The 25,508-nt window shown below is 51.9% G+C and overlaps 1 protein-coding gene across 1 annotated transcript in view; it reads left to right on the top strand.

Moving 5' to 3' along the window:
* The window catches only part of HTT (huntingtin), a 125,824-nt gene that overhangs the window by 18,762 nt on the left and 81,554 nt on the right, over positions 1–25,508 (top strand). Inside the window, exons 3-11 of the mRNA XM_052641713.1 lie at positions 5,143–5,263; positions 8,010–8,069; positions 8,442–8,521; positions 10,339–10,477; positions 15,233–15,374; positions 16,041–16,219; positions 19,816–20,020; positions 21,156–21,203; positions 24,407–24,487. Of these exons, the coding sequence (XP_052497673.1) occupies positions 5,143–5,263; positions 8,010–8,069; positions 8,442–8,521; positions 10,339–10,477; positions 15,233–15,374; positions 16,041–16,219; positions 19,816–20,020; positions 21,156–21,203; positions 24,407–24,487 (1,055 nt within the window). The remainder of the gene's footprint in view (positions 1–5,142; positions 5,264–8,009; positions 8,070–8,441; positions 8,522–10,338; positions 10,478–15,232; positions 15,375–16,040; positions 16,220–19,815; positions 20,021–21,155; positions 21,204–24,406; positions 24,488–25,508) is intronic.

Raw genomic sequence — 25,508 nt, 5'->3', positions numbered from 1 at the left:
ACTTCCAGCATCTGGGTCTCAGGAAGCAGCACCTCACACTGAAAGCTTATGGACCCAGAAAATAGACCTTTTCCATCCTGAGTGCTTCATGCCTTATTCTTAGTTTGCTTCTTGATAATTCCCAATGGAATTGATGGAATGTTGGCTTAGATTCACACGTATGTGTGGGTGTGTGTGTGAGTGAGTGTGTTCAATTGCTCAGTCATGTTTGACTGTTCGCGACCCCGTGGACTGCAGCCCACCGGGCTCCTCTTATCCGTGTAATTTTTCAGGCAGGAATACTGGAGCAGACGCCACTTCCCTCCTCCAGTGGATCTTCCCCACCCAGGAATTGGACCTGCATCTCTGTGTCTTCTGCACTGGGCAGACAGAGTCTTTACCACTAGCAGTGGCCCCCTACTCCAGTACTCTTGCCTGGAGAATCCCAGGGACGGGGGAGCCTGGTGGGCTGCCGTCTGTGGGGTCGCACAGAGTCGGACACGACTGAAGCGACTCAGCAGCAGCAGCAGCAGCACCACCACCTGGGAAGTCCGCTGAGACATGTTAAGACTGGTGTGTGGTTGTTTGCCGTCGTGAATCGCGGCAGTAGCTGTTAATAGCCCCACGTCTGTGTGCCTGTTGTGTCTGTACCGAGTGATGCTGATGGTCTTCGTGCTGATTGTTCTACGTAGGATCATATTAACGGGATATTTTTTGGACCCAGAGAGGCTGTCTTTGGTCGCGTCAGATCAGAGAACGTGTTTAAGATGCTCTCCATACTTTTCAGAAAGTTTGGACTGTAGTGCTGAAGTGGCTCTTCTGCGTACATTCAGCGACTCAGGAAGTCTGGGTGGCTGGCGTTCCCTGTGGTCTCTCCCCTGCTGTGACTGCTCTCTGGCGCATTCCTTAGCTTCTGCCAAGCACTGATGTTGTCTCTCGGGGCTTATTCCAGGCAGCTGCTCGAGTCCTTGAGGTGTGCTGTGACTCAGCCTACTTCGGCTCTCAATTTGGTGGTCTCTCCTGCTGCTTCCTAGATGCGTACGAACATCAGAATCACCCAGAAAAGTTGTTAGAAATACAGGAATGAAGATAACCTCACTGCCTTCTTTCCCCAGCACTCTTTATGTTTTCTGTCCAGTGGAGGGTGAGGATTCATTTTTAACTAGTTTCCTTTTGGGAGGAACTCGACACCCTCATCTAAACAAATGTACTTGATAAGGTGATTGGGTAAAAATAAGTGTACAGGAATCTATAGATTTCCCATTCCCATATATTAGCGTAAATCTGTTAGAAAATATAATGCTTCAAGAACCAATTCCTAGTAGCACCAGCATATAATATTTCAAGGAATTGACGAGAGATATGCAGGAACTATGGAAGGACTGTATGGACTTCCCTGAATGGGACAGGTTAGCGTGGGGACAGTTCCTTATCATAAAGTTAAACTTTCTCTAAATTAATTCACAGATTTAAAATGAGCTTGATCAGAATTCTAGTAGAGATATTTTTGAACTTGTTCATCTACAAGAATAAATACATCGGTTTTAACAAGGAAAATCTGAAACCATCAGTAATCGGTGAGACCTGGTGTTCATGACATTAAAATAGCTGTTAGACATTAGAGAAGGAACAGAATAGGAAGTGGGAAAGTGTGTGTGTGTGTGCGCAGATATGAATTTACGATAAAGGTAGCATCTTGTATTAGTGTGGAAATGCTGGATTATTGAACCAGTTGACTATTTAGGGGAATGTTCTTCATATTGCAGGCAAACATAAATGCCAGATTAATTAATTACCTAAATGTACGAGAGTGAAATCATTACTACAAAAAGAACATTTAATCTTAGTCTGTGGAATGCTTACAATATAAAGGGGAAAAGTGTTTTATCTAGAATATAGTTCAGTATGTCAAAATCTACTTTAAACTGAAACTTAAAGGCAGCTTGGGGAAAGTATCGATGGCGTATGTATCAGAGGTTTAATAGCTTCTATAGAGAGAGACTGTGAATCATTAAGGAAAAGGCTGACTTTCTAATAGGGAAACTGGCAAAACTGTGAATGGGCAGAGTTTGGAAAAGAAGAAACGTAACTGAGCCAGTAACCGTAATAGCTGACACTTATTTCATGCTTCCTGTGGAAACATGCTCAGGTTCACTAGTAATCACTGGAATGAGGCTAAAACAAAAATCAGAACATTTCTTTTTTACCTGTTATATTTACAGACATTAAAAAATACTCAGGATTTTGTCGGAGATGATACAACTTTTTTAAAAAGGCAACTTGGGTGATTTCACTGGTGGTCCAGGGGCTAAGACTCTGTGCTGCCGATGCAGGGGGCCCAGGTTCGATTCCTGGTCAGGGAACTAGATCCCGTGTGCCACAACTAAGACCCAGCACAGCCAAATAAATAAATATTAAAAAAAAGGAGAGGCAGTTCGGCCTGTTGGATTTAGGCATTTCGCTTCGGGAGCTTCTCCTTAGGGGAGTGTCCAGTGACGCTGGTGCAGTGCTGGCCAGCCCGTGAAACAGTGAAAGACAACCTTCATGGCTTAGCTACGGGGGGATTGGAAAACTCGGTACGCTTACAGAACAGAAGATTAGTTAACTGTATTAAAGATGATTTGTAGATCTGTGACTAGGTGATATAATAGTGTGATAAAAATTAAATTAAAAAATTACGAAGGACTTTTGCTTCTGACTAAGATGGTTAGATGGCATCACCGACTCAATGGACATGAGTTTGAGCAAACTCTGGGAGAGAGTGGAGGACAGGGGAGCCTGGCGTGCCGCAGTCCACTGGGTTGCAAAGAGTCGGACACGACTGAGCGCCTGGACAACAACGACAGGTTCATCATATCCCACAGAATGAGCGCATCTCCACACTTGCTGGTTCGCCTTCGGTAGCCCAAGGCCACCATGGGGGCGCTCCTCCCAGCTCCGAGCTTGCAGGCCCCGCCAGACTCTGGGGTTGCAAAGACACGACTGAGCGACTTTCACTTTCACTTGATGGTAATATCAGCTTCCATCTGTTCAGGGCCAACATGGTGAGCCTGTTTCCATTGTCTTACTGGTAACCTATGTGAATCTTTATATTTAAAATGTATTTTGTAGGCAGCAAATACTGGGTCTTCTCATTTGATCTGAAACTCTCTCAGATTTCCTGTCGTTATTGATATAACTAGGTTATTTTTTACTTTCTTGGCTTCAGCGGGTCTCAGCTGCAGCGTGCAGGCTCTTCACTGTGGCAGTCGGGCCTAGCTGTCCTGCAACACGTGGGATCCTAGCTCCCTGACCAGGGACTGAACCCATGTCCCCTGCATTAGAAGGTGGATTCTTCATCGGCGGACCACCAGAAAAGCCCCTAAAGCTAGGGTTGAATCTGCCACTGTGCTGTGACTTCCCTGTTTGGCCCATATGCTCTTTATTTGCCCTTCTCCCTGTTTTTGCCTTTTGGATTAAATATTGCTTGGGTCAGCTTCAGTTATTTTTCTCACTGTTGGTCATGTTTCCCTGCTTCTTGGCATTCCTGACCATTTCTGATCAGAGCCCAGACCTTATAACTTCTGTCTTGCTGGGCGCTATACACTTTTGAAATCTGACGTTCTTGAAGCTTGCCCTGGAATGTAGCTATGTTGCTCTGAAGGACTAGGACCGTCCTGCGTTCTGCCTGCAGGCAGGATCAGAATAGCGTCTCACCTAGGGCTGAGCTTAGCCCTGTTGTGAAGGCAAACCTTTCTGAGCAGCCGACCCAAGGCGCCAGAAGGATGAGGTTTCCCCTCTGGCTGGAAGAGCAGGAGCTCTTCCCACACTTGGAGTTTCAGCACCTGCTTCCTCCAGCCCTTTCAGCTGACTCTACCACAGTCCCAGCCACTCTGCAGCAAGACTCAGCTGAGACCTGAGGGCTACGCAGGTCTCAGGGTCTCTCTGTGCAGCTTGCCCCTCTCTGGTCTTCCGCCATGGGCCCAGTCACCCTGCCTCCTGAGGCATCGGCTCTGTCTCCCAGTCTCAGCAATCGTGGGCTCTCCCGGGTTTCCCCTCTTCATGTCCTCACTGGGAAACCCCCTCCAGGCAGTCATCTGGGGAAATCCTGAGGCTCATCGCAGTAGCTTTCCATTTATCCAGAGATGCCTAATACCTGATGCCTTGAAAACCACAGTTCCATGCATTTTATCATCATCGGCTGCTTTAGGCAGGAGGGAAACCCCGTCCTTGTCACTTGTTCAGTCGCTAAGTCACGCCTGACTCTTTGTGACCCCGTGGACTGCAGCACGCCAGGCTCCCCTGTCCCCTGATGTAGTTATTGGAGAGTGTCTTAAAAGCATGGTTAGAAGTTGTATATAAGCCCACTTCTTTTCTTTTTTAAGAATTGGGATAGGACGGGCGCGCGACACCGTGAGCCTGGCTTGATTCGCTTGCGTAGCGCACTGCGGCAGTAGTGGTAGCCAGCACCTGTGTCGTGTCGTCGTCATCCCTTTTTGTGTGTTGAGAGCAGTAAAGAGCTGGTCTCTTAGCAACTTTGACGTTTAAAATGCAGTGTTGCTGACTGCAGGCACTAAGCTGTGCGTCAGAGCTCCAGGTTATCTCCTAGTTACAGCTAAGCCTGCTTTTTCAGCTGTGAATTTTGTGGAATCTCTATACTAGTATTTCTGTCTCCTTCTCTCTCTCTCTTTTAAAGACGCATTTAATCACTTAGTTTTGGCCGTGCTGGGTCTCCCTTCCTTCTCGGGCTTCCCTCGTTGCCGCGCTCGGGCTCAGTGTCATGGTGCACGGGCTTAGCTGTCCCCGCAGCATGTGGGAGCCTCCCAGTCTTCCCGGACCAGGGAGCGAACTCGTGTCCCCTGCATTGGCAGGTGACGCTTAACCACTGGGCCACCACGGACGCCCCCAAATAAAATATTTCTGATGAAAACTTTGTGTCTGAATTCAGATGTGTTGTAAAAAAGATTGTTCTTTAGCACACTAATTTCTTCATGTTGATTACATGTTGAAGTAGTATTTTTGATACATTGGGTTAAATGAAATATATTATTAAAATGAATTTTATCTGTGTGTCTAACATGCTTTTTCTGTTCCAGAACCCCACACAGGATACCAGAAACTTAACTGCGTTTCATCGTCCTGTCTCCTCTTGGCTGTGACAGTCTTTCTTCTTTTTTCACTTAGAAATTCTCCAGAATTTCAGAAACTTCTGGGCATCGCTATGGAACTTTTTCTGCTGTGCAGTGATGACGCGGAGTCAGATGTCAGGATGGTGGCTGACGAATGCCTCAACAAAGTCATAAAAGTAAGCACCCCCTGGACGGCGTCCTCTGAGACGCGGTCACTGTGGCTAAGAGGAGGAACCATAGCTTGGCGTTCTTTTGTTCTGAGCAGCGGAGTCCTGTAGGGCGGCTGCACTTTCTAATCTAATAGTGTGTGGTTTGGAGGCACTCCAGTGTCTGCCAGGGTGCTGCCTGTACCTGCCCACTCAGAGGGCACGGGTTTCCTCTCATGCCTGCGCAGGGCGTAGGGCAGGGATGGGCGCTGACAGTGACCACTGGGGACCCTTGGACCGAGTGTCACTCTGCTGAGAAACTGCGAGGCCCCGAGAAGGCAAGGGGCCGGGCATTGGGTCCGCCGTTGATGTCTTTGTCCCCCAAGTCCTGGGTCAGGCAGGACTGTTCACAGGGAAGGACGTGCCTTCTCTGGTCACTTGGCTGGCGTTCTGGCGGGAGTTGGTTTTAGATAGGAGATAGGAGTTCCCAGAAAAGGTTGGTGAAGCCAGAAAGCCAGAGCCACCTGGGTGGGAGGTGAGGTGGGGAGTGCGGGGGACGCCTGTCCTCTTTGCTCAGGCTTTCCTGGTGCAGAGTCTGTGCCCGGGATCCCCGCAGCTTTAATCCCCTTTGCCCTTTTCCTGCTCTCTGCTGGCGTTGAAGATGAAGCTCTTCTTTCCTAATTCTTGCTGCCTTGGGAAGTGGCCCTTGTTCTCCTCACTCTGCCCTTCTCCTCGTTCGTGCCCCCAGCCATCCTGGGGGTTCCGCTGACACTGTGCTCCTGCCGTCAGATAATGCGAGTCTCAGATGCGGAGCATGTTTGTACGGAAATGGCTGAATGCATGGTGTGAGCTCTGAGCTGGGAGATGTTGGCAGCTCATCACTGCAGCCTGGAGGCGGAGGTGATTTCTGTCTGGGGGGGCAGAGGAGGCTCCCCGGAGGTGGTGGCAGTTCGGTGAATGAGAAGATTTAGGACCTTCTCTTTTTGTGGCTCACTGTGTGGCATGTGTGATCTTGGCTTCCCCAACCAGGGATTGAACCCGTGCCCCGCTGCAGTAGAGGCAAGGAGTGCTCTAGGGACGCCCGTAGGGCCTTCTTACCCCTTGCAGACGCACAGAGGAGGGGGACTCTGCCAGGGCGTGGGAGACGTTGAGGATCAGTTCAAGGGGCTTACACTTTATTTGGCAGAGAATGAAGAAAGGGAAGAGCTCTCGAAGATTTGTAACCGGGTAGTTCAAGTAGCCAGGTGGTGCCTTGTAGCCTGCTTTGGACAGGAGAGAGACTGTCCAGAATCCGGGAGGGCGGCTCGGTGTCCAGGGAAGAGGGGGGCCCCTGAGCCAGTAGGAGGTGCTGGGGTGCGAGTGAGGAGCAGGGGCCAGGCTGTCACGGGGCTGGCCCTGGCGGCTGTGTGTCCCTGGTATGGGGGTGGGGACGGGAGCAGGGAGGGTCGGGGGGCACATTAGCATTGCCAGCGAGTGAGCGCCCGTAGACTGCTGTTTCACGGCTTTGGAGTGTACTTTTCTCTTGTAATAAAATACACTTGACGTTAGTTTATGGAGCATTTATAAAGTGAAACAAAACTCGGATATGCCTTCTACTTTTACTGGCCAAGCAGTGTTTTACTATATGCTTGTCCGTTTTGATGTGCTCGTTTAAGGGATTGTAGTCCAAACTGAAACAGTAGAATTAGAATTTTAAAATAGCGGAGGCATTGTTCAGAACCTCCCAGAATATGACCCTGTTCTGATGTTCAAGCTTGCTGAGCCACTGTGACTTTTGCAAAGACCAGTTGGTCTACAGATGTCACGTGCTTATATCACGGGAAGGGCAGAGGCCTTTTCTGTGGAGGTTTGGGTGTATCTTCCCTAGCTTCTTCAGGCTTCGTCACGTCTTTCCTCGCTTCTCGTGGCCAGGCCATTGGCAGTGCCGTTTTGGAGGAGCGGGCTCTCGCGGCTGAGCGCGGGGCATGGAGGCCTTTCTGCCTTGGGAGCCTTCTCCAGCACGGACTCTGGGTCCCTGCTGGTGGTTGCCATCAGCCGTTATTGCTGGGTTGAAGTTGCCCGTGTGGCCATTTTGTTGGTTTGACTTGTAATCGAGCAACAGGGGCAGGGCTCTGAGGAGCCTGTGGTTCCAGCAGATTTGTGTGTCGCTGGGGCCCTGAGGTGGGGAGGACCTGTGCATCGCGGGAGGACCAGACCTTTGGGAAGGATGCGGCTTCTGCGTGGAGAGGAGTGTTCCCATGCCAGAGTCAGGGCTCTGACCTTGGGTATCCACCTCCTGCCCTGCTGGCTTTGCAGACTCCAGGCCATTGCTCATGTTGGATCATCATTAAAAATGATGATTAAAGAATGTGCTTTAATGGTTAAAAGATGTACTTTAATTGAACATGAGAGCTTTAGAGTGAATTTGAACTGTCTGCCGTTTAATTTTGATATTATGTAGTATTCGATTGTAAGGAATATTCTTTTCCTTCCCTTGTAAATATTATAGTGAACGACCTGTGTCTAGTTGGTAGCTTCCTGCATACATATACTTCTTTCCTGATGGGCAGGTTTCCAGCTTAGGTGCTATTATATTCTCCTTTGCATCAAAATTGATTTCAGTCGCCTTCAGATTCCTGTAGAGCTGCCACGTTGCTGCCGCTCAGTCGCTTGGTCGAGTCCGACCCTTGCGGCCCCGTGGACCGCAGCACGCCAGGCCTCCCTGCCCTCCACCGTCCCTCTAGGAACTGCTAGTAGAACGTATCTTCCGTGACAGATCTCCTGTGTTTTCTTGTAGGCTTTGATGGATTCTAATCTTCCGAGGTTGCAGCTGGAACTCTATAAGGAAATTAAAAAGGTGGGTTTTTGTTTTTCGTTATTGAAAAAAGTCTGTTGATCCACTGTATTGAGCAGTGTATGAAATTTTCTTTGATTTGATAAGTAAAAATGTGAGAAGGAAACAAATGCCGTTTGGGAAAGTAGACTCTGTTGTTTCACTTTTCCTCAGAAAGTTGCTCCTCGTTACGTATTAGATGAGATGGGACTTAAAATGGCAGTTTTAAGGAAAAAGTCTTTATGATTTCACCCCATTAAGCCTTGAAATCTCAAAAGCAGGTGCACTGAGTGGCCTTTTCTCTGGCGACGCGAGCGAGCAGCGAGAGGCGCCCCCGCGGGGGCCCTGGGCGCCGCTGTCCCGGCCCCTCGGCGTGACTCTCGCTCTTCTCCTCAGAACGGCGCCCCGCGGAGCCTGCGCGCTGCCCTCTGGAGGTTTGCCGAGCTGGCTCACCTGGTCCGGCCTCAGAAATGCAGGTGAAGTGGGCGCCCTGGGCCATCGCTGTTACCGCGGTGTTGGTCGGGGCGGCTCGGCCCCGAGGCCGCGCTTCTGGAGGTCTTCCCCGCCCCGCTGCCTGACGCCGCCCGCCGCCTCCCGCCGCAGCCCCGCGTCCGCTCCTGTCCTCCCAGCCGCCGAGGCTCAGAAGCGCTCGCACACGGGTTCGGTTTCTGCCCCTCCCTCCCCGAGGGACGCAGGAGCCAGCGTCCCAGCGCAGCGGGCGTCCCTGTCGCCCTGCCGGGGTCTGCTGGGGCAGGAGACGCTTGGCGGCGGGCGCAGACGGCGCGCCGCCTCCCTGCTGCTCAGCGTGGCGATTACAGAAAACCGTGTCTTTGTCTATCACATGGGTTAGAAGTGCCCAGTGTGAAGAAAGTTTTGACTGATTGATACAACTGTATCTTTTTCTTTAATTCATTAGTTTACTTTAATTGGAGGACAATTCCCTTACAAGGTTGCGGTGGTTTTTGCCATATGTCGACGTGAATCACCCACGGGTGCACGTGTCCCCCATCCTGAACCCCCCTCCCCCCTCCCTCCCCACCCGTCCCGTGGGTTGTCCCAGAGCACCGGCTTTGAGCGCCCTGCTTCACGCATCGAACTTGCCCCCGTCATCTGTTTTCACATGTGGTAATGTACGTGTTTCAGCTATACATGATTCTCTCAAACCGTCCCACCCTCGCCTTCTCCCATACAGTCCAAAAGTCTGTTCTTTACATCTGTGTCTCTCTTTCTTAATGGAGTGAAAGCCAAAGGAAGGACCACAATTTTAACTCCTTTCTCGTCTCTGTGACCGGCAAGACGTGCTGACGTCCGTGGATGCCTTGGTTCCCTGCGGAACCGGTGGAGTGGCAGAAACCCTCTCCTTTGACACCAAACAGTGACCTGTTCCACGGGGTCAGAGTGTGATGCGAGTCTTACACGACTGTGGACGTACAGTCACCGGGGAATCTCTCTGTATCACCTTGCTCCTTTACTGACCTTAGTTTGAAAACTTATTAATACATGTCTGAAGCAATACATCCCAGGTTTTCCACATAGAAGCCAAAGTGACCTTAAAACTGTGATTGGGTCATGCCATTCCCTTACTTGAACTTGCCACTCGTTTCCCACGGCTGTTCAGAGAAGTCCAGGCTCCGTACGAGGCCCAGGGAGACCTGGCCCTGGAGCCCCGTCCCCTCAGACACTGCTGCCTCACTGGCCTCCGTGGCTTCTCTGAAAAGTCGAGCGTGTGCTCTTCTGCTGTCTGGCATGCTCTCCCCGTGGGCCATCCATCTCTTTCTCAGAGGGCGGCTCCCTCCCTGTGCGGTCCCAGGGGTGCCCCCTCCCAGGGGTGCGCCTGCTTGCTGCCTGTCTCTGCCTCTAGAGGGCGCCCCGCCTGCGCCCAGCGTGCCCGCGGCTTCAGCTGGGACTGCTGCTGTCCAGCCCCGCACTGCCGGCTGCGCTCTCAGGGGCGGGGCTTCTCACCAAGGCCTTACTCAGTGTGGGTGCTCAGAGAAAAACTGTGCAGTCCTCCCTGTTCAAGAAAGCTCCATCCTCATTTCTCAGTGCTTTCTTTCTGTTACTTTCTAATCTAAAATCTGACTGTTTTAATGGCTATAATAATCTGTTGCAGAGAATTTTTAAAACAAGCTATTGATTCGTCTGCACTGAGTCTTCCCGCTGAGGTTTGTTTATTCTCCAGGAAGGACTCTTGCATATAGACATCGGCTTTTGCCTAACAGGCCCTGAGCTGGTCGCTCGTGTTCCTCATTGAGGTGGACCTGGGAGAGTAACAGGTGCTCCTCTCCCGCCGCAGGCCGTACCTGGTGAACCTGTTGCCCTGCCTGACGCGCACAAGCAAGAGACCCGAGGAGTCCGTCCAGGAGACGCTGGCTGCAGCGATCCCTAAAATTATGGCTTCTTTTGGCAACTTTGCGAACGACAATGAGATTAAGGTATGAGTGTTGCCTCAAGTCGCAGGCGTGTGAATGAGTCTTAGTGGGAGTCGCGCTTTTGCACAGATAGGCATTTGAGAGTGCGTCACAATTTGGATTATAATTCTTTGACTTCTTAAAGGCATACAAAGGGCCTCTTTCCCCTTCTGCCTTCTTACTGTGGGGTGAAAAGTTGAGCAGGGAGACAGTTTATAGAAGCAAGTTCAAAAGGCATTTTGCCAGAGCAGACTGGTTTTGGTGTCCAGGCTTGATTGCCTAGCCTGACTGAGGCCAAGCGGCGGCCCCTGAACTGCAGGCAGAGCCGGCACCCCAACGGCGTCCTCTGGGTGTGCGTGCCCGCGGCCGGGGCGCCACTCAGCCTCCTGTTTGTTTGCGCCGCAGCGGCAGTCTTCAGCCCCTCTCTCGTGTCCTGTCCATTGTGTCCTGGCACACGCTCTGAGAGTTGCCAAGAGTCCTGATCTTCTCCTCTTAGTGGGTCAGTCCTGTGCCAGAGTTCTCTCGGTACTTCCCTCTACATTTCTAAATGACATGCTTACATTGCAGGTTTTGGGTTTTTTATGTATGTATTTTACAGTGGAGAAGATGCGTTTGGCTCTAACCCTTCTTCCATCTTTTCACCACAGTGAAGCACATGTTCGGTGTGCACGTTGCTGTCCTGAGTTGTGGTCACAGCTGGTCCTGCTCTGTGCTGTGCTTATGTTTCTTTGTGTAGCGCTGCGGTGTTTCTGGGGTCAGCAGTTGCCTCTTTTTCGTGTGCTTATTACTCCCTGGCGCGCTCCACCTTGTCATGCCTTCTGCTGGCGCTCAGCAGAAGCTTGCAAGCGTGTCTCTGCGCTTGCACGCGCGATGGCTGATTAACCAGCCCTGGCTCCTCCCCTGGCCGTTGTGGGTCCTCCGGCCGCCACTGCAGCCTGGTGGGCTCCTTGGGTCTGTCCTACAATGTCTTGGCCTCCGTCAGAGGCCTGCTTGCCCCGCCAGGTCCCCGTCTCTCTGGGCTTACTGCTAGAGAGGGGCTGTGCGGACAGTCTCACTGGTCAGAAGGCAGACTTCCCTCAGCTTCTCTCTTGTCTCTGTGCTGGCGTCTGTCTTCTGCTCTGGCAGCCTCTCCGGGACCCTGCCCCTGCGGGAGATGGGGAGCGGCGCCCACGTCCCAAGCCGTCTGGGCGGGAGGGGGCCACGGCAGTCCGCCTGGGAGCAGCCCAGTGTGTGGCTGTCTGTCCCCAGGCCCAGGCCACGCTCACGGGTCTCTGGGCCCCCGCACCCGAGCTCTCCATAGAGCTCCGTGGCCGGGCTTGCTTTGGGCGGTGGCTTCTCCCCAGTGCCTAAACAGGCTCGTTCGGGAGCGCCTTCCCGGGCCGCTGCTCACTCAGTTTCCTCTTGTTCGCCGCCCAGCTTCCGCATTTGCGAATGCCTCTCGTCTACCATTGCCCCCGTCCTGCTCTTTTCACCCTTGTGAGTTCATGCCTATGACACCTTGTGCCCAGGTTCCTGTGGGGTGTCTGCACGGTAGAGGTCCACGGGTCTGACCCAGCATGTTTGATCAGAAGCTGCTGACGGGGCCCTGCTGTGTTAGGTGTGGAGACTCTCGGGCTTTTCTTTGGCTGATGTGGAATGCAGACACAGCACGTGGGCGACACGTGCCTCCTCAGCTGGGGCCACAGAGCGAGCCCGTGCTTGGGCCACCGCCCGGGTCTGCACGCGCAACGTTAGCGGCACCGGTGGCCTCTGCCAGCCCTCCCTGTCTGCGTTCCCTCCTTCCTCCCCAGGACTGGTCACACTGGCCTGGCGTCTAATGCCAGAGGATCTGTCTTTAAATTGTAGCCGTGGAGGATCTTACGGTGTGTAAGTCACAGCGTGTAAGTCACAGCCGTGGAGGGCCTTGCGGTGTGTAAATGTGTAAGTCACAGCGTGTAAGCCGCGGCCGTGGAGGACCTTACGGTGTGTAAGCATGTAAGTCACAGCATGTAAGCCGCAGCTGTGGAGGACCTTATGGTGTGTAAGCATGTAAGTCACAGCGTGTAAGCTGCAGCCGTGGAGGGCCTTACGGTGTGTAAGCATGTAAGTCACAGCGTGTAAGCCGCGGCCGTGGAGGGCCTTATGGCGTGTAAGTCACAGCATGTAAGCCGCAGCCGTGGAAGGCCTTACGGCGTGTAAGTCACAGCGTGTAAGCCGCAGCCGTGGAGGGCCTTGCGGTGTGTAAGTCACAGCGTGTAAGCCGCAACCGTGGAGGGCCTTGTGGTGTGTAAGTATGTAAGTCACACCGTGTAAGCCGTAGCCATGGAGGGCCTTGCAGTGTGTAAGTATGTAAGTCACAGCGTATAAGCCGCAGCCGTGGAGGGCCTTGTGGTGTGTAAGTATGTAAGTCACAGTGTATAAGCCATAGCCGTGGAGGGCCTTGTGGTGTGTAAGTATGTAAGTCACAGCGTGTAAGCCGCAGCTGTGGAGGGCCTTGCGGTGTGTAAGTATGTAAGTCACAGCATGTAAGCCGCAGCCGTGGAGGGCCTTGTGGTGTGTAAGTCACAGCGCGTAAGCCGCAGCCGTGGAGGGCCTTGCGGTGTGTAAGTCACAGCGTGTAAGCCGCGGCCGTGGAGGGCCTTGCGGTGTGTAAGTGTGTAAGCCGCGGCCGTGGAGGGCCTGGGGTGTGTGCTCTCTGGGTCCGGCCCCCTCTGCGCAACACTCAACTTGTGAGAGCCCTCCCTGTCGCCATGCGTGTCACTGGATCTTGTGGTTTCTGGAGCTGCGGGCGTTCCCTTGGGTGAGTGTGCCGCAGCTGGCCCTTTTACCGCATCCGGGCCCTGGACCGGGGGTCGTCTGAGTGCTGGTGTCCCGAACGCTGCCGCGCCATCCTTGCGCAGGTCTCCTGGAGCACGGGTCGTAACACCTGGAACCGCAGCTGTCGGGTGTGAGTGTGGATGCTTCCGCTTCGGCAGACACTGCAGAGAGCTGTGCCAAGCACTGTGCCAGCTCACAGCTCGTCATCGGTGGCGCGGGCGATCGCGGCAGCTCCCTGTGCCGCCGGACTGGAGCGTCAGCGCTTTTCGGTGATGTCATCTGCTGAGTGCACTCTGGTGCTGCGTTTGGTTGAACTTCCGTTTCCATTCCCTGAAGTGCTCTTGGCTCCCAAGTGGAATGGCTTTCGTGTCTCTTTCCTTTTGAAGCGCTCTTAAGTACACGTCCTGCCTGTGTCTGGAAGACTGGAGCTCTCTTACCTACTGTCTAGGGCGCTTTCTCCTCCGCGTGAGAAGACCTTTAAGGATGGTGCGGGGACCTCCCTCCAGCTGCCTTTAGAAGGCTTTCTCAGGACTGTGGGATTTGGACCCAAGAACGCTGCCTGGAGCGCGCAGATTCCACTTTATTATTGTTCCAGACTTGAGGTTCAGTGTGGGCTGACACGTCCTAGTGACGTTTAGTCTTCATTCTGCGTAGAAGTGTGGGCTGGTCAGGATGAGTCTCAGCTTACTGTTTCCATGATGATGTGTGTGTGTGATCTCACTGAAAGGAGTTCTTTAAGATGCTCTCTGTTTGGAGCTCAGAGTGTGTCAGAAATAGGTTGAGCGGCTTCTCTCCAGGTGTCGTCTCTGAGGAGAAACTGTTGGCCGTGGTCTCCGGGGGGTGTCGTGTGGCTGGGGGTCTGGTCCCCCCTCTCTGGTTCCAGAGCTCTAATCTGGGAATTCACAGTGTCAGTGAGCCGTGAGAACCAGTTAGTGCTGCCACCCCGTTAGGGAGAAGCTCACTTATGAGTCGGATGCCGCTCTGCTGACTTGTGCTCGTTTGCCGACAGGCACACCTTCCCCGGTGGCGTCTGCGTGTCTCTGACTGCTCAGCGATGCTCCTCACGCACCCAGCAGTAACAGGGCCAGGTCACTGCCCAGAGTGATGGGGATAGACCTTCTTAAGCAGCACAGTCACCAAGCTCATGCAGCTGCGTAGTCGCTCCCTTCATTCTTTGGATATTTTTGTGAAGACCTAAATGGGCATCGTTAGAAGTATAGCACTGTGTCCTTTGGAGGCACAGTAACAAAGTCTTCTCTGATTTCTTAGGAAGATAACTGTGAGCGTGTGGTCTCAGTTCAGCCGTATTGCACGTTTCCAGGCCTGAGAGTGTCTCTTAGTGGCTTGCGCAGCAAGTTGACAAGCTGTCATTTAGGCATTCTCCTCCTCGACTTCGTTATTTGTTGATTTTTTTTTTAATTACGTTTATTTTACGCACCACTATTCACTCACCCTGGGCTTCCCACACAGCTTAGTGGTAAAGAATCTGCCTCTGCAGCACAGGAGACGTGAGTTCGATCCCTGGGTCGGGAAGATCCCCTGGAGAGGGCAGTGGCACCTCACTCCAGTGTTCTTGTCTGGAGAATCCCACAGACAGAGGAGCCTGGCGGGCTGCAGTCCAGGGGGTCGCAGAGAGTGGGACACGGCTGAGCAGCTGAACAGCAGTGGGACCTCCCTGGCCCTGGCCGCAGACCTTGCGGGGACGTGTTCTGCAGACCTGAAGGCTCTCACTCTCATGTAGGGACGTAGACGCTAAGCAGGGCCCTCCTTGCGGTTCATAAAGAACTGAAGAGTCTGCACACACACGTAGCAGACTGCTCTGAGGCATCCCACACTCGAGGGGCTTCCATTCAGCTCTGGGAAAGTCTCCAGTGGCTAATGCTTTATACTTGCGAGAATTTGGAGCAGGTCATGCTTCTCTGAAATACGTGCTGAGTTTCCCAGGAGCCTTCTCTTCCGCCCACTTGGGTTTGGCTTCCACAGGTGCTGTTGAAGGCTTTCATCGCGAACCTGAAGTCCAGCTCCCCGACCGTGCGGCGGACCGCGGCGGGCTCAGTGGTCAGCATCTGCCAGCACTCCAGGAGGGCGCAGTACTTTTACAGCTGGCTGCTCAGCGTGCTCCTAGGTGAGGCCCGACCGGCCAGCGCCTCGCCCCGGGGTGTGGGGGCCCCTGGCATCTTCCCGAGATAGGCCTTGGAAATTCTTTACTGTCAGGCAGCCCCTCTTCAGCTTCCTGACGGGGTCCTTCAGCCTGGCCAACAGGGAAGTGTGCAGGCGCGCCGCCGGGGCGGCGTGAGGCCTGGGGAAGCCTCTCCCTGCCCTCCTCCCCGAGGCAGCAGTGAGGATGCGCCCGGCGGGGCGGGTCGGGAGCCTTCCTGGGACTGGCCCTCCAGGCTGCACACCGCACGGCCTCTGTACAGGCCCTGGGTGCAGGGAGCCCGAGCCGCAGGGCCATCTGGATGGCTGTAGGCCTGCTGCCTGGGCCTCCCACCCTGGGGTGGCGGCAGGCACCCGTCCCGGCAGGTGGCGCAGGCAGCACCTGGGCAGCGGATGCGAGAGAGCTGCCTGGCTTCCCTCGCTGCGCGGGGCCCCGCTGAGCCGGGGGCCAAGTGCGCCCCAGCGGCGCCCCTGGGTCTCTGCTCGTGGCCCCATGCTTTTCTGTAGTGATGCTTGTGCCGTCTGCGTCCCCCCAGCCTCAGGGTGCCGCTCGGGTCTCTTCCTGTTAGCAGAGGGTGCTGCGGGCTCCCAGCAGCGGGTCCGCTGTGACGCAGTCTCGCTGCGGCCTTTGTAGGTTTGCTGGTCCCCGTGGAGGAGGAGCACCCCACCCTGCTGATCCTCGGCGTCCTGCTCGCGCTGAGGTCCTTGGTGCCGCTGCTGCAGCAGCAGGTCAAGGACACGAGCCTGAAAGGCAGCTTCGGGGTGACGCGGAAAGAGACGGAGGTCTCCCCCTCGACGGAGCAGCTCGTCCAGGTAGGCAGCCCCCGAGCTCCGCTCCGGTGCCTGTGCAGACAGGACCAGCGTTCAGAAACTCGGCTCCTTTGGAAGAGAAGCAGCAGCCTGGAGAGCAGAGGGTTACGAGTGTGGACTCTGGAGCTGGACCTGCTGGCTCAGACCCTAGGTCATGACTCCAGGTCCTCGACCGTTGTGTGGTTGGCAGTGGAGTAAAATGAAGGTGTTTCTTACGAGGTTTTCAAGATGATTACATAAGCCCCTTCGGAACAAATCCCAGCCCTTGTGTTATTTCATCTGTGGGTGTTTCACATGGATCCCTGTAGATGAGCACTCTTTGTTTCTAATTTTAAGGACAATGCCATTGTCACACCTGAAGGAAAGAGCGTTTTCTTAGCATCAGATGCCCGCACATCCCTGTCACTTTGTTCTTCTGCTCTCTGGAACCAGCATCCGAATGAGGCGGGCTGTTAAGGGCGTCCATCTCTTTGATTTCTCAGTCCCCTTCCGTGCCTCGTTTCTATTAGAGTTCATTTTTTGAAGAATCAGATCATCAGTCCTGTGGAACTCCTGGCAATCTTATTTTTATTACTTGACTCTCCACTGTATAAATTAACAGTCCTCTTTGCTGTCTGTATTTCCTGTAAACCAGTAACTGGAGTAAGAGGCTTATCAGAGTCAGTGCACGTTTTATAACATGCGTATCTGAGTTCAGTACTACCTAGACAGGATTTTAGAGTGAATATTATTGGGGCTGTGTACTCAGAATTTTTTCTGATTTTTTTTTTTTTTAAGAGGCTTCTTAGTCAAACGTTTGGAGACCATCGGCCTCGTGGGGGAAGCAAGCAGGCATTCACTAAATAGCACGGCGGGAGGTGTGGTGTTCTATAGAGTGCATGGTGCAGGGGGGTGTGGACAGGCCATTAATAGCTGATGCTCTGCGGTGAGTAGGCTTTGACCAGGGACAGAAAGTTGGGAGAAGAGCGCTTTTCGGACTGTAGCCTTCGCCCGGGCCGCAGAGTGAGAGATTGAGAGTGTGTGGGCAGGGGTGAGCTGGGTGAGCAAAGGCATCCAGGCTCTCTCATAGGTCAGCTGGGATGCTGGGGGAAGAAGCGGTGAGAGGTGTGCAGAAAACTGCTGAACTAGAACAGCAGTCCTGGGAGGCCGAGGGAAGCGCTGTGGGGGGTGGTGTTTCATTAATTGCCGACTTCCTTAATAGCTACGTTTCTTCAAGGTGATTAAACGCTATGGCGCCTTGTCACATTAGCAAGCTAGGTGAGATTCTCTCTCAAACATACCTAATCTGTATTCTTTTGACTAATGGCCATTTTGAATTAAATTATTTTGGTTAAGAACTTCAACTTAACTAATGTAGTTTGGCTAGGTATATTTAAATAGAATTTAATCCTGGGCCTGACTAAACTGTTAAGCAAGTCTGGGCAAAACACAGATATTTCTAGATATGCAAGAATTCATTTTGCTTTTAATGTACACTTTTTTTCTTTTTGTGTATGCTTTAAAAAAAATTATTTGAAGATGCATTCTAGCAAAATGAGAAACAAATGCAAAAACCCTGAAGCCCTGAGACCTGGGAAACACAGCTAACCACGAATGTGGTGGGAGCCGTTCTGAGGTGGCCATGTGCAGTGGGCCGTTCAGATTCTTTATAGAGACAGGAGGTCTAAAGAGCTCCCTGCGGCCATTGTCATGACTGAACAAGGGGAGGTGTGTGTGTGTGTGAGGGTGTGTGTGTGTGTGTGTGTGTGTGTGTGTGTGTGTGTGGAAAACCAGGAAGGTACAGCAGAGAAAACTGTTACCCAGTGTTGGAGCAAATTGTTGACTGATTTTAAGCAAGTGTGAGACTATAATAAAAGAGAACTCACTTAACTGTTATCCTTGGGGCATTCTCTTTCAAGTGATACAGGACTCAGTTCAGTTCAGTTGCTCAGTCGTGTCCGACTCTTTGCGACCCCATGAATCGCAGCACGCCAGGCCTCCCACAGGACTAGTGATAGTGAAACAGTTCTTTCTTCTTGGGTCCGGTCACATTAATAGGCTTTGCAGTGAATGATGTTTAGTTGCTCAGTCGTGTCCGACTCTTTTCGACCCCATGGACTGCAGCACGCCAGGCTTCCCTGTCCTTCACTGTCTCCTGGAGTTTGCTCACTTGTGTCCATCGAGTCGGTGATGCCGTCCAACCATCTTGTCCTCTGTCGTCCCCTTCTCCTGCCTTCCGTCTTTCTCAGATCAGGGTCTTTTCTAATGAGTCAGCTCTTTGCATCAGGTGGGCAAAGTATTGGAGCTTCAGCATTAGTCCTACCAATGAATATTCAGGACTGATTTCCTTGAGGATGGACTGGTTTGATCTCTCCCGTGTCCAGGCGACTCTCAAGAGTCTTCTCCAGCACCACAGTTCAGAAGCATCAGTTCTTCATGAATGAGGTTAATGTGCACATTTTGAGGTACATACTGGTTTTTTAATTCAGTATTTAGACTCAACATCTAGGCAAAGCACAAGTGATTTAAGAAGTTATATCTTAGTGTGTAATGCAGCCCTTAATAACACGAGAGCGCTGACTATGCCTCAGAATTTGGGAGGAGGCAGGTGAGGTCAGGGAGCGCAGGGTATGTGTTTCCTCTGTCCTCGGACTAAGAAGCCAGGAGAGTCTTTGCTCAGAGCAGACAGGCCAGAAATCCCAGCTTAAGCTTGTGAGCTGATTACACAGGGCACGGGGTCATGAGCCAACTCCCCAGCTCGTAGCAGGAGAGCAACCACAGACAGTATGTGCACAGCTGTGTTCCAGGAAAGCTGTGTGCAGAGAAGCTGCTGGGCCAGGTTTGCCCTGGACTGTGGGTCACAGACGTGTGACCTCAACTTGGGAGGTGCCCATCAGAAGAAGCAGAGACATCGCATGATTCAAAGTAGCCACCTTTGAGACTTACCTTATACACTGCTATACTGTTGTTATAAAAAATATGTATTACTTCTGTGATATCACAGATTGGGCTGCCCAACTTAGCAAATAAAAATAGAGAGCACTGGCTACTTGAATTTCAGGTAAGTCACCAGTAACCTTGTTGTGTAAGTAGGCTGGAAGTCGCACGGCTCACAGTTACACTTCGGAATTATTTATCTGAAATTTGCATTTAACTGGGCACGCTGTGTATTATCTGGCGCCTCTAATGAAGAAGAAAGGGATAAGTCCACTCTGCTCGCGTAGAGTGGTGCGGTGCCTCTAAAAGCTCTGGAAGCCCTTTCTCGGTTTCTGTGGCCACTGCTGCTTGCTTGGCTTGTGTGTCTGAGGAGCTGTGCGCGCGGTGTGTGTGGGACTTGACTCTCCTTTCCTGGTCCCCAGTGTAGGGAGAGGGAGCTCTCTGTTACCAGGCTTCTCCTCTTGTGGGAGTGCTCTGCTTATTTTTAAGGAATTAATACAACCGTGAAACAGTCCCGGGACTTTAGAAAACCATGGAAGCGAATCAGCTGGTAGAAGAGAGAGAGATGTGTTTGGGGGGAGAAGGCACACATTCTCACAGCAGAAGACAAAAGCCGAGAGCCTGGAGCCTGGCACACACCGTCAGGGCCATGGCTGGCGGTGACGCGGTGCTCCTGTTTCTAGGTGTACGAGCTGACCTTGCACTACACCCAACACCAGGACCACAACGTCGTGACCGGGGCCCTGGAGCTGCTGCAGCAGCTCCTCCGAACCCCGCCGCCCGAGCTCCTGCGCGCGCTGACCACGGCGGGCGGCGTCCGGCAGCTCGCGGCCGCCAAGGACGAGCCCGGGGGCCGCAGTCGGAGCGGGAGCATCGTCGAGCTGATAGGTAGGGCGTTCGGACGGCCACCCCAGAGTCCACTCTGCCGTGACTCAGCCCTCTCCTGAAACTCGCGCGTTGCTGGTGAGCCACGGGCGGCTCAGTCGCTCGTGACACAGGTGTCGTCCTTCCTCCTGCACCCAGGAACGGGGGTGGTGCGGGCGGGTGAGGTGAGGCCAGCACGGACGCCTGGCCTCCTGACCCGGCCTCGGCTGCCTCCACGTGGCAGTTCATCTGTCGGGGAGCAACAGCACTGGCTCTGTTTGCCCGCGACAGCTCCTGGGGTCTTCCTGGGGCCCTCGAGGCCTTTGCTGCCCTCTGGGCCCTGCTCTGCAGTCCCACCTGGTTCTAGGCAGCCCCCGGCCCCTCCTCCCCCGCTTTGCTCTTTCTCCCTGTGCTGTTGGGCACCACACGGCCCTGACCCCGCCACACGCTGCTGCTGTAGACCCCCCTGCTTGACTCGGACTGGCCACCAGGGAGCTGGAAGTCAGGGGTCCCTGACTTTTCCCTGAGTGGCAGCCTCTGGACCGGGTCTGGTGCAGCGGAGGCTTCTGGGCCTCTGCGGACCGGCCGCACCAGGCCCTGCGCATGGGGTCTGCTTGACGCAGTGTGGGCAAGGTGGCCTTCACCGTCAGTACTGACCAGGGAGGCTGCAGCTCCTGCCTGCGGCCTCGTGTGGGCACAGTGTCTGCCTGAGCCCCATGGAGGATCTCTTGCTGTGCCAGTCCACTGGGCTTTGTCCTGAGCTGTCCTTCCTCTGTGGGTGCATGCCTGACAAATGGTTGCTGTCCAGTGATCTAATTTCTAATGACTGTGTCTAATGAAAATGTTGATTTGATTATTGGTTGACCAAATCATCTGGGTTTTCTAATGTTTTTAGTTTGGCTTTTAAATGCACTTTGAGCTCTTTCGACATTTTAGGTCATATCTTTAGAACTGTATTTTTGAGTGCTAATGTAATTTTCAAGTTATTGACATTAAAGTTATGCAGTTTTTATGTTACAGGATGGTGGTTAAGCACCACCTGTGGAAATAACGTTCATGTGTTTTCTAAAGTTGAATCAAGCTTGAAGATTTTCTAATTTTTTCTGGATTTCAGCCGCTTGGGACTGTACTTTAACCTGTCATTTTCTGTGACTTACAGCTGGAGGGGGTTCTTCATGCAGCCCTGTCCTTTCAAGAAAACAAAAAGGTGATTATTTCAGAAATGATTGTTGTTTTGAATCTTGCTGCTTTTTCAGTATTTCTCTGATGCAGTTGGCTATGCCTGTGCCTCTTCTCAGCAAGGTGATGGTGTGTATAAATGCAGCTGAAATCTGATAACCAGGCCCGAATAGTTCTGTTGGGTGGCTTCAGAAAGTTACTTGTGGATCAGAATTGGTTTATCTTAAATTTCTCTCTTTTTGGGGGGTGGGGTGCACACCATGTGACTTCTGGGACCAGGGGTTGATCCCAGGCCCGGCAGTGAGAGTACTGAGTGCTCAGCACCGGACCTCCAGGGAATTCCCTGTCATAAATTTCTCACGCTTTAGGTGAGGGATCAGCAAACGTTTTCTGTGAAGGGCCAGGTGGTGCCCTTAGAGCCCTTTTTTTGCAGGGCTTCAGCTCTGTCCTGTGGCAGGAAGGTAGGCACGAATGATGCAAGGCTAACAGGCGCAGCTGCCTTCCAGCACAGCTTTATTTAGTTGCCGACTCCTGCTCCTGTGGGTTTTCTGTTTGTAAAGGCAGCTCATCATCCCAAAGGAACTTGTTTGGTATTAGTCAGGGATAATGTTTGGTTAGTTATTTGGTTAATTTGGGCCTGGTTGTCATTTTCCAGCCATATTTACCTTTGTACATACCCACGTTTTCTGATATAATCATTTTTAATCAAAGTTCTTCTGATACGGTCTGAAAGTTTTGGTACACATCAGTACTTACAGCACCAATTATTTTCTTCCTCTGCTCTAGATTTCCATAGGAAACTATTGCTGTTTTCTATTTTGAAATCCTAAAAGACTTCTTTTTTTTAAATTGACATATAAAAGCTAATTTTTTACATATAACATAACATGCTAGTCTGTTTCGTGTCTTGAGTGTTTAATTGAGACAGCCTAATGCCTAATATTATTTGTAGTGTTGAATGGGATCTTAATAGGAATAATATTTTAGTCCTGGCTGGATTAGGTAAACGTTTCCTAGAATACTTGGAGTTAACAATATTTGGGTCATCATATGGAGAAGGAAATGGCACTCCACTCCAGTATTCTTGCCTGGAGAAACCCCGTGGACAGAGGAGCCTGGTGTGCTACAGTGCATGGGGTCACATGGAGTCAGACACGTTTGAAGCGGCTTTGCACGCATGCGTGCACAGATCATCATGGTGTGGGATCCTTTCAAGTTTGAGATTTTGGGGAAAACCCTGAGATTTCTTGAAAGCTGAAAGACTTCTGTCGAAAGCTCGTGTTTTTCCCCTTGGCCTGGGAGAAGACTTAGGTGTGTTTCCCTCCTTGGCCTGGGAGGAGGCTTCAGGCATGTTTCCCCCCTTGGCCTGGGAGAAGACTTCAGGCGTGTTTCTCCCCTTGGCCTGGGAGGAGGCTTCAGGCGTGTTTCTTCCCTTGGCCTGGGAGGAGACTTCAGGCATGTTTCCCCCCTTGGCCTGGGAGGAGACTTCAGGCGTGTTTCCCCCCTTGGCCTGGGAGGAGACTTCAGGCATGTTTCTTCCCTTGGCCTGGGAGGAGACTTCAGGCATGTTTCTTCCCTTGGCCTGGGAGAAGACTTCAGGCGTGTTTCCCTCCTTGGCCTGGGAGGAGGCTTCAGGCATGTTTCTTCCCTTGGCCTGGGAGGAGACTTCAGGCATGTTTCTTCCCTTGGCCCGGGAGGAGACTTCAGGCGTGTTTCCCCCCTTGGCCCGGGAGAAGGCTTCAGGTGTGTTTCCCCCCTTGGCCCGGGAGGAGGCTTCAGGCGTGTTTCCCCCCTTGGCCCGGGAGGAGGCTTCAGGCGTGTTTCTTCCCTTGGCCCGGGAGGAGGCTTCAGGCGTGTTTCTTCCCTTGGCCCGGGAGGAGGCTTCAGGTGTGTTTCTTCCCTTGGCCCGGGAGGAGGCTTCAGGCGTGTTTCCCCCCTTGGCCCGGGAGGAGGCTTCAGGCGTGTTTCCCCCCTTGGCCTGGGAGGAGGCCTCAGGCGTGTGGATTTCCCTGGCACTGCCTTGTCTCGCCTTGCCTCTTGGTCTCTTTCTGACGATGAGGCCATGGCAGGTTGAGGTTGAGATGTCTTTTGAGGGCTGGAATGTGGAATTTGTGCTCAGGCTCTTTGTCATTTTTGAGTGTGTTGCTGTTGTCCTTTAGAGCTGCAGGTGGCATACTTTTCTGCCGTAGCTGCAAGATCCTTCTTTTCAGGTGAAATCTGCCAGTATGTGAGAGAGAGAGACAGAGCTGTTGGGTGTCAGATCGGGGTGAGGGTGGGGGGAGCTCCTTGGAACAGGCTTGCAGAGTGCTGTTTCCAAGGACGGAGGCTGCTTTCGTTAACTCTGAATCCATAGGTTGGAGTGTTACTTGCTTTCTCAAGGTAAATCACTTGTTCTGTGATAAAGGGCTGTGTTATTTAGTAGATAAGCCAAGTTGCTGTGTTAGTTTCATCTAGATCTTGAGTTTCCTTTGCTTTTTCCTGGATGGGAGGAGGGCTTTAAAGTCATATCAGTGTAGATTTATGGAAGTATCACACCTGTGACTTAATCTTTGAAGAGGAGTGAAGTTAGAAATTGGAACTTGCCAGTAATTATTATGATAGTGTCATTTAATGACATTTATATGTAAAGTAACCATAAGGATTTAATGATCCCACTTAAATCACGTTAAGACTGTTGTTTTCTTTTTTCCATATTATAATTTGGAAACCGTTAACTGTAAAATGTATTTTTAGAATTTTGCTAAAGATGAAATACTAGTCCATCCTCCCAGATCATGCAGTACTTGAGTACTGGTTATCAGCAGTAGAAATCCACCAGGTTAAAAGATAATAAAAGTGACTTTTTCTTGGAGATATGACATGAATATCCTGGCGGCTAATAGAATGGGTTCTAGCTATAACTTGACATTTTTAAGATTAAATAGTAAATAAATGATTTAACATTGACAATAGTCTGAAGCCAACTAATATTAATTGTTAAAATGTCTGTGGTGCAGGTTGAGCATCGTTGCTCTCAGCTGTCTCGCACGCAGGTCCATTGATGGTGACAGCGCTCTGAGCAGGGCAGCCCTGCGTTCTGTGTCGGCGCTCTAGAGGTCTGAGGCACGCGGGTGTGGTGGCAGCTGAGAGCAGGGTCGGGTGTGCCGTGCGCTTCCTCTTGGAGTGCACGTCTGTCTGCTCTTCCAAGCTGTTCCTTCAGCACACTCTGGACTCTGCTGTGTCCTTCCCTAGGGAAAGTGCTCTTTGGAGAAGCGGCACCCTTGGAAGATGACTCGGAGTCCAGGTCGGAGGGCAGCAGCCCCGCCTTCTCAGGTAGTGAGCCCCTTGCTCCTCTCCGCTGACCCCCTCCACCTCAGTGGGTCGTGCTCCTCGGAGGCAGCTGTGAAGCCAGCTTGAGTCTTCTTTCATAGTGTTCACTTTGAAGCACTGCCTGTGTGTGTTCTTGGATCAAATATTTGCTATTTTCCTATATAGGATATTTTCCTATATCAAATACATGCTATTTTCAAGCTGTTTTAAAATTAGGTTCATACTCCCTGGGTGTCAGTCTTTTTGAGATGGGAATGGTGGGTAAAGTATCTCATGAATTGCATGGGTTGTGAGGAGGAAAATGGGATTAAAAATTGTCTGAGGATCTGAACCAGGAAGAAATGGAAAATAACAGACCAGTTATCAGTATTGACATTGAATCAGTAATAGCTTTCAACCAGCAAAGTCCATGATCAGATGGCTTCATAGCTGAATTCTCCCAAACATTTAGAGAAGTGTTGACACCCATCCTTCTGAAAGTGTTCCCAAAAATTGCGGAGGAAGGAACACTTCCAAACTCATTCTGTGAAGCCACCATCCCCCTGAAACTGAAACCAGACAAAGCTACAGTCACAGCAAAATTACCGGCCAGTGTTGCAGATGAGCACAGATGCAGTCAAGCAGGGTTCTCCTGGGGGCGCAGGGGTTTCACTGTCCACAAAGCAGTCAGCGTGACAGACCGCAGGGACAGACGGAGAAGGTGAAGAGCATTCGAGAGTGGTTGGGTCTGTATAACCCTAGCCAAATGACTGTTTTTAGATAACTGAAAATAAGGCTGAAATGCAGGGAAAGAAAGTCTGAATACTTCTCAGTGGTGATTATTTATTTACTGGTTTATTCTATAAGATAGAACCCCATGGACAGAGGAGCCTGTCCATGGGGATTCTCTAGACAAGAATACTGGAGTGGGTTGCCATGCCCTCCTCCAGGGAAATCTTCCCAACCCAGAGATTAAACCCAGGTCTTCCACATTGCAGGCGGATTCTTGACCAGCTGAGCCACCAGGGAAGCCCAAGAGTACTGG

The sequence above is a fragment of the Budorcas taxicolor genome, chromosome 6, assembly GCF_023091745.1.
Source record: "Budorcas taxicolor isolate Tak-1 chromosome 6, Takin1.1, whole genome shotgun sequence".
Taxonomy (NCBI): Eukaryota; Metazoa; Chordata; class Mammalia; order Artiodactyla; family Bovidae; genus Budorcas; species Budorcas taxicolor.
This window is presented reverse-complemented; position numbering and strand designations above follow the sequence as displayed.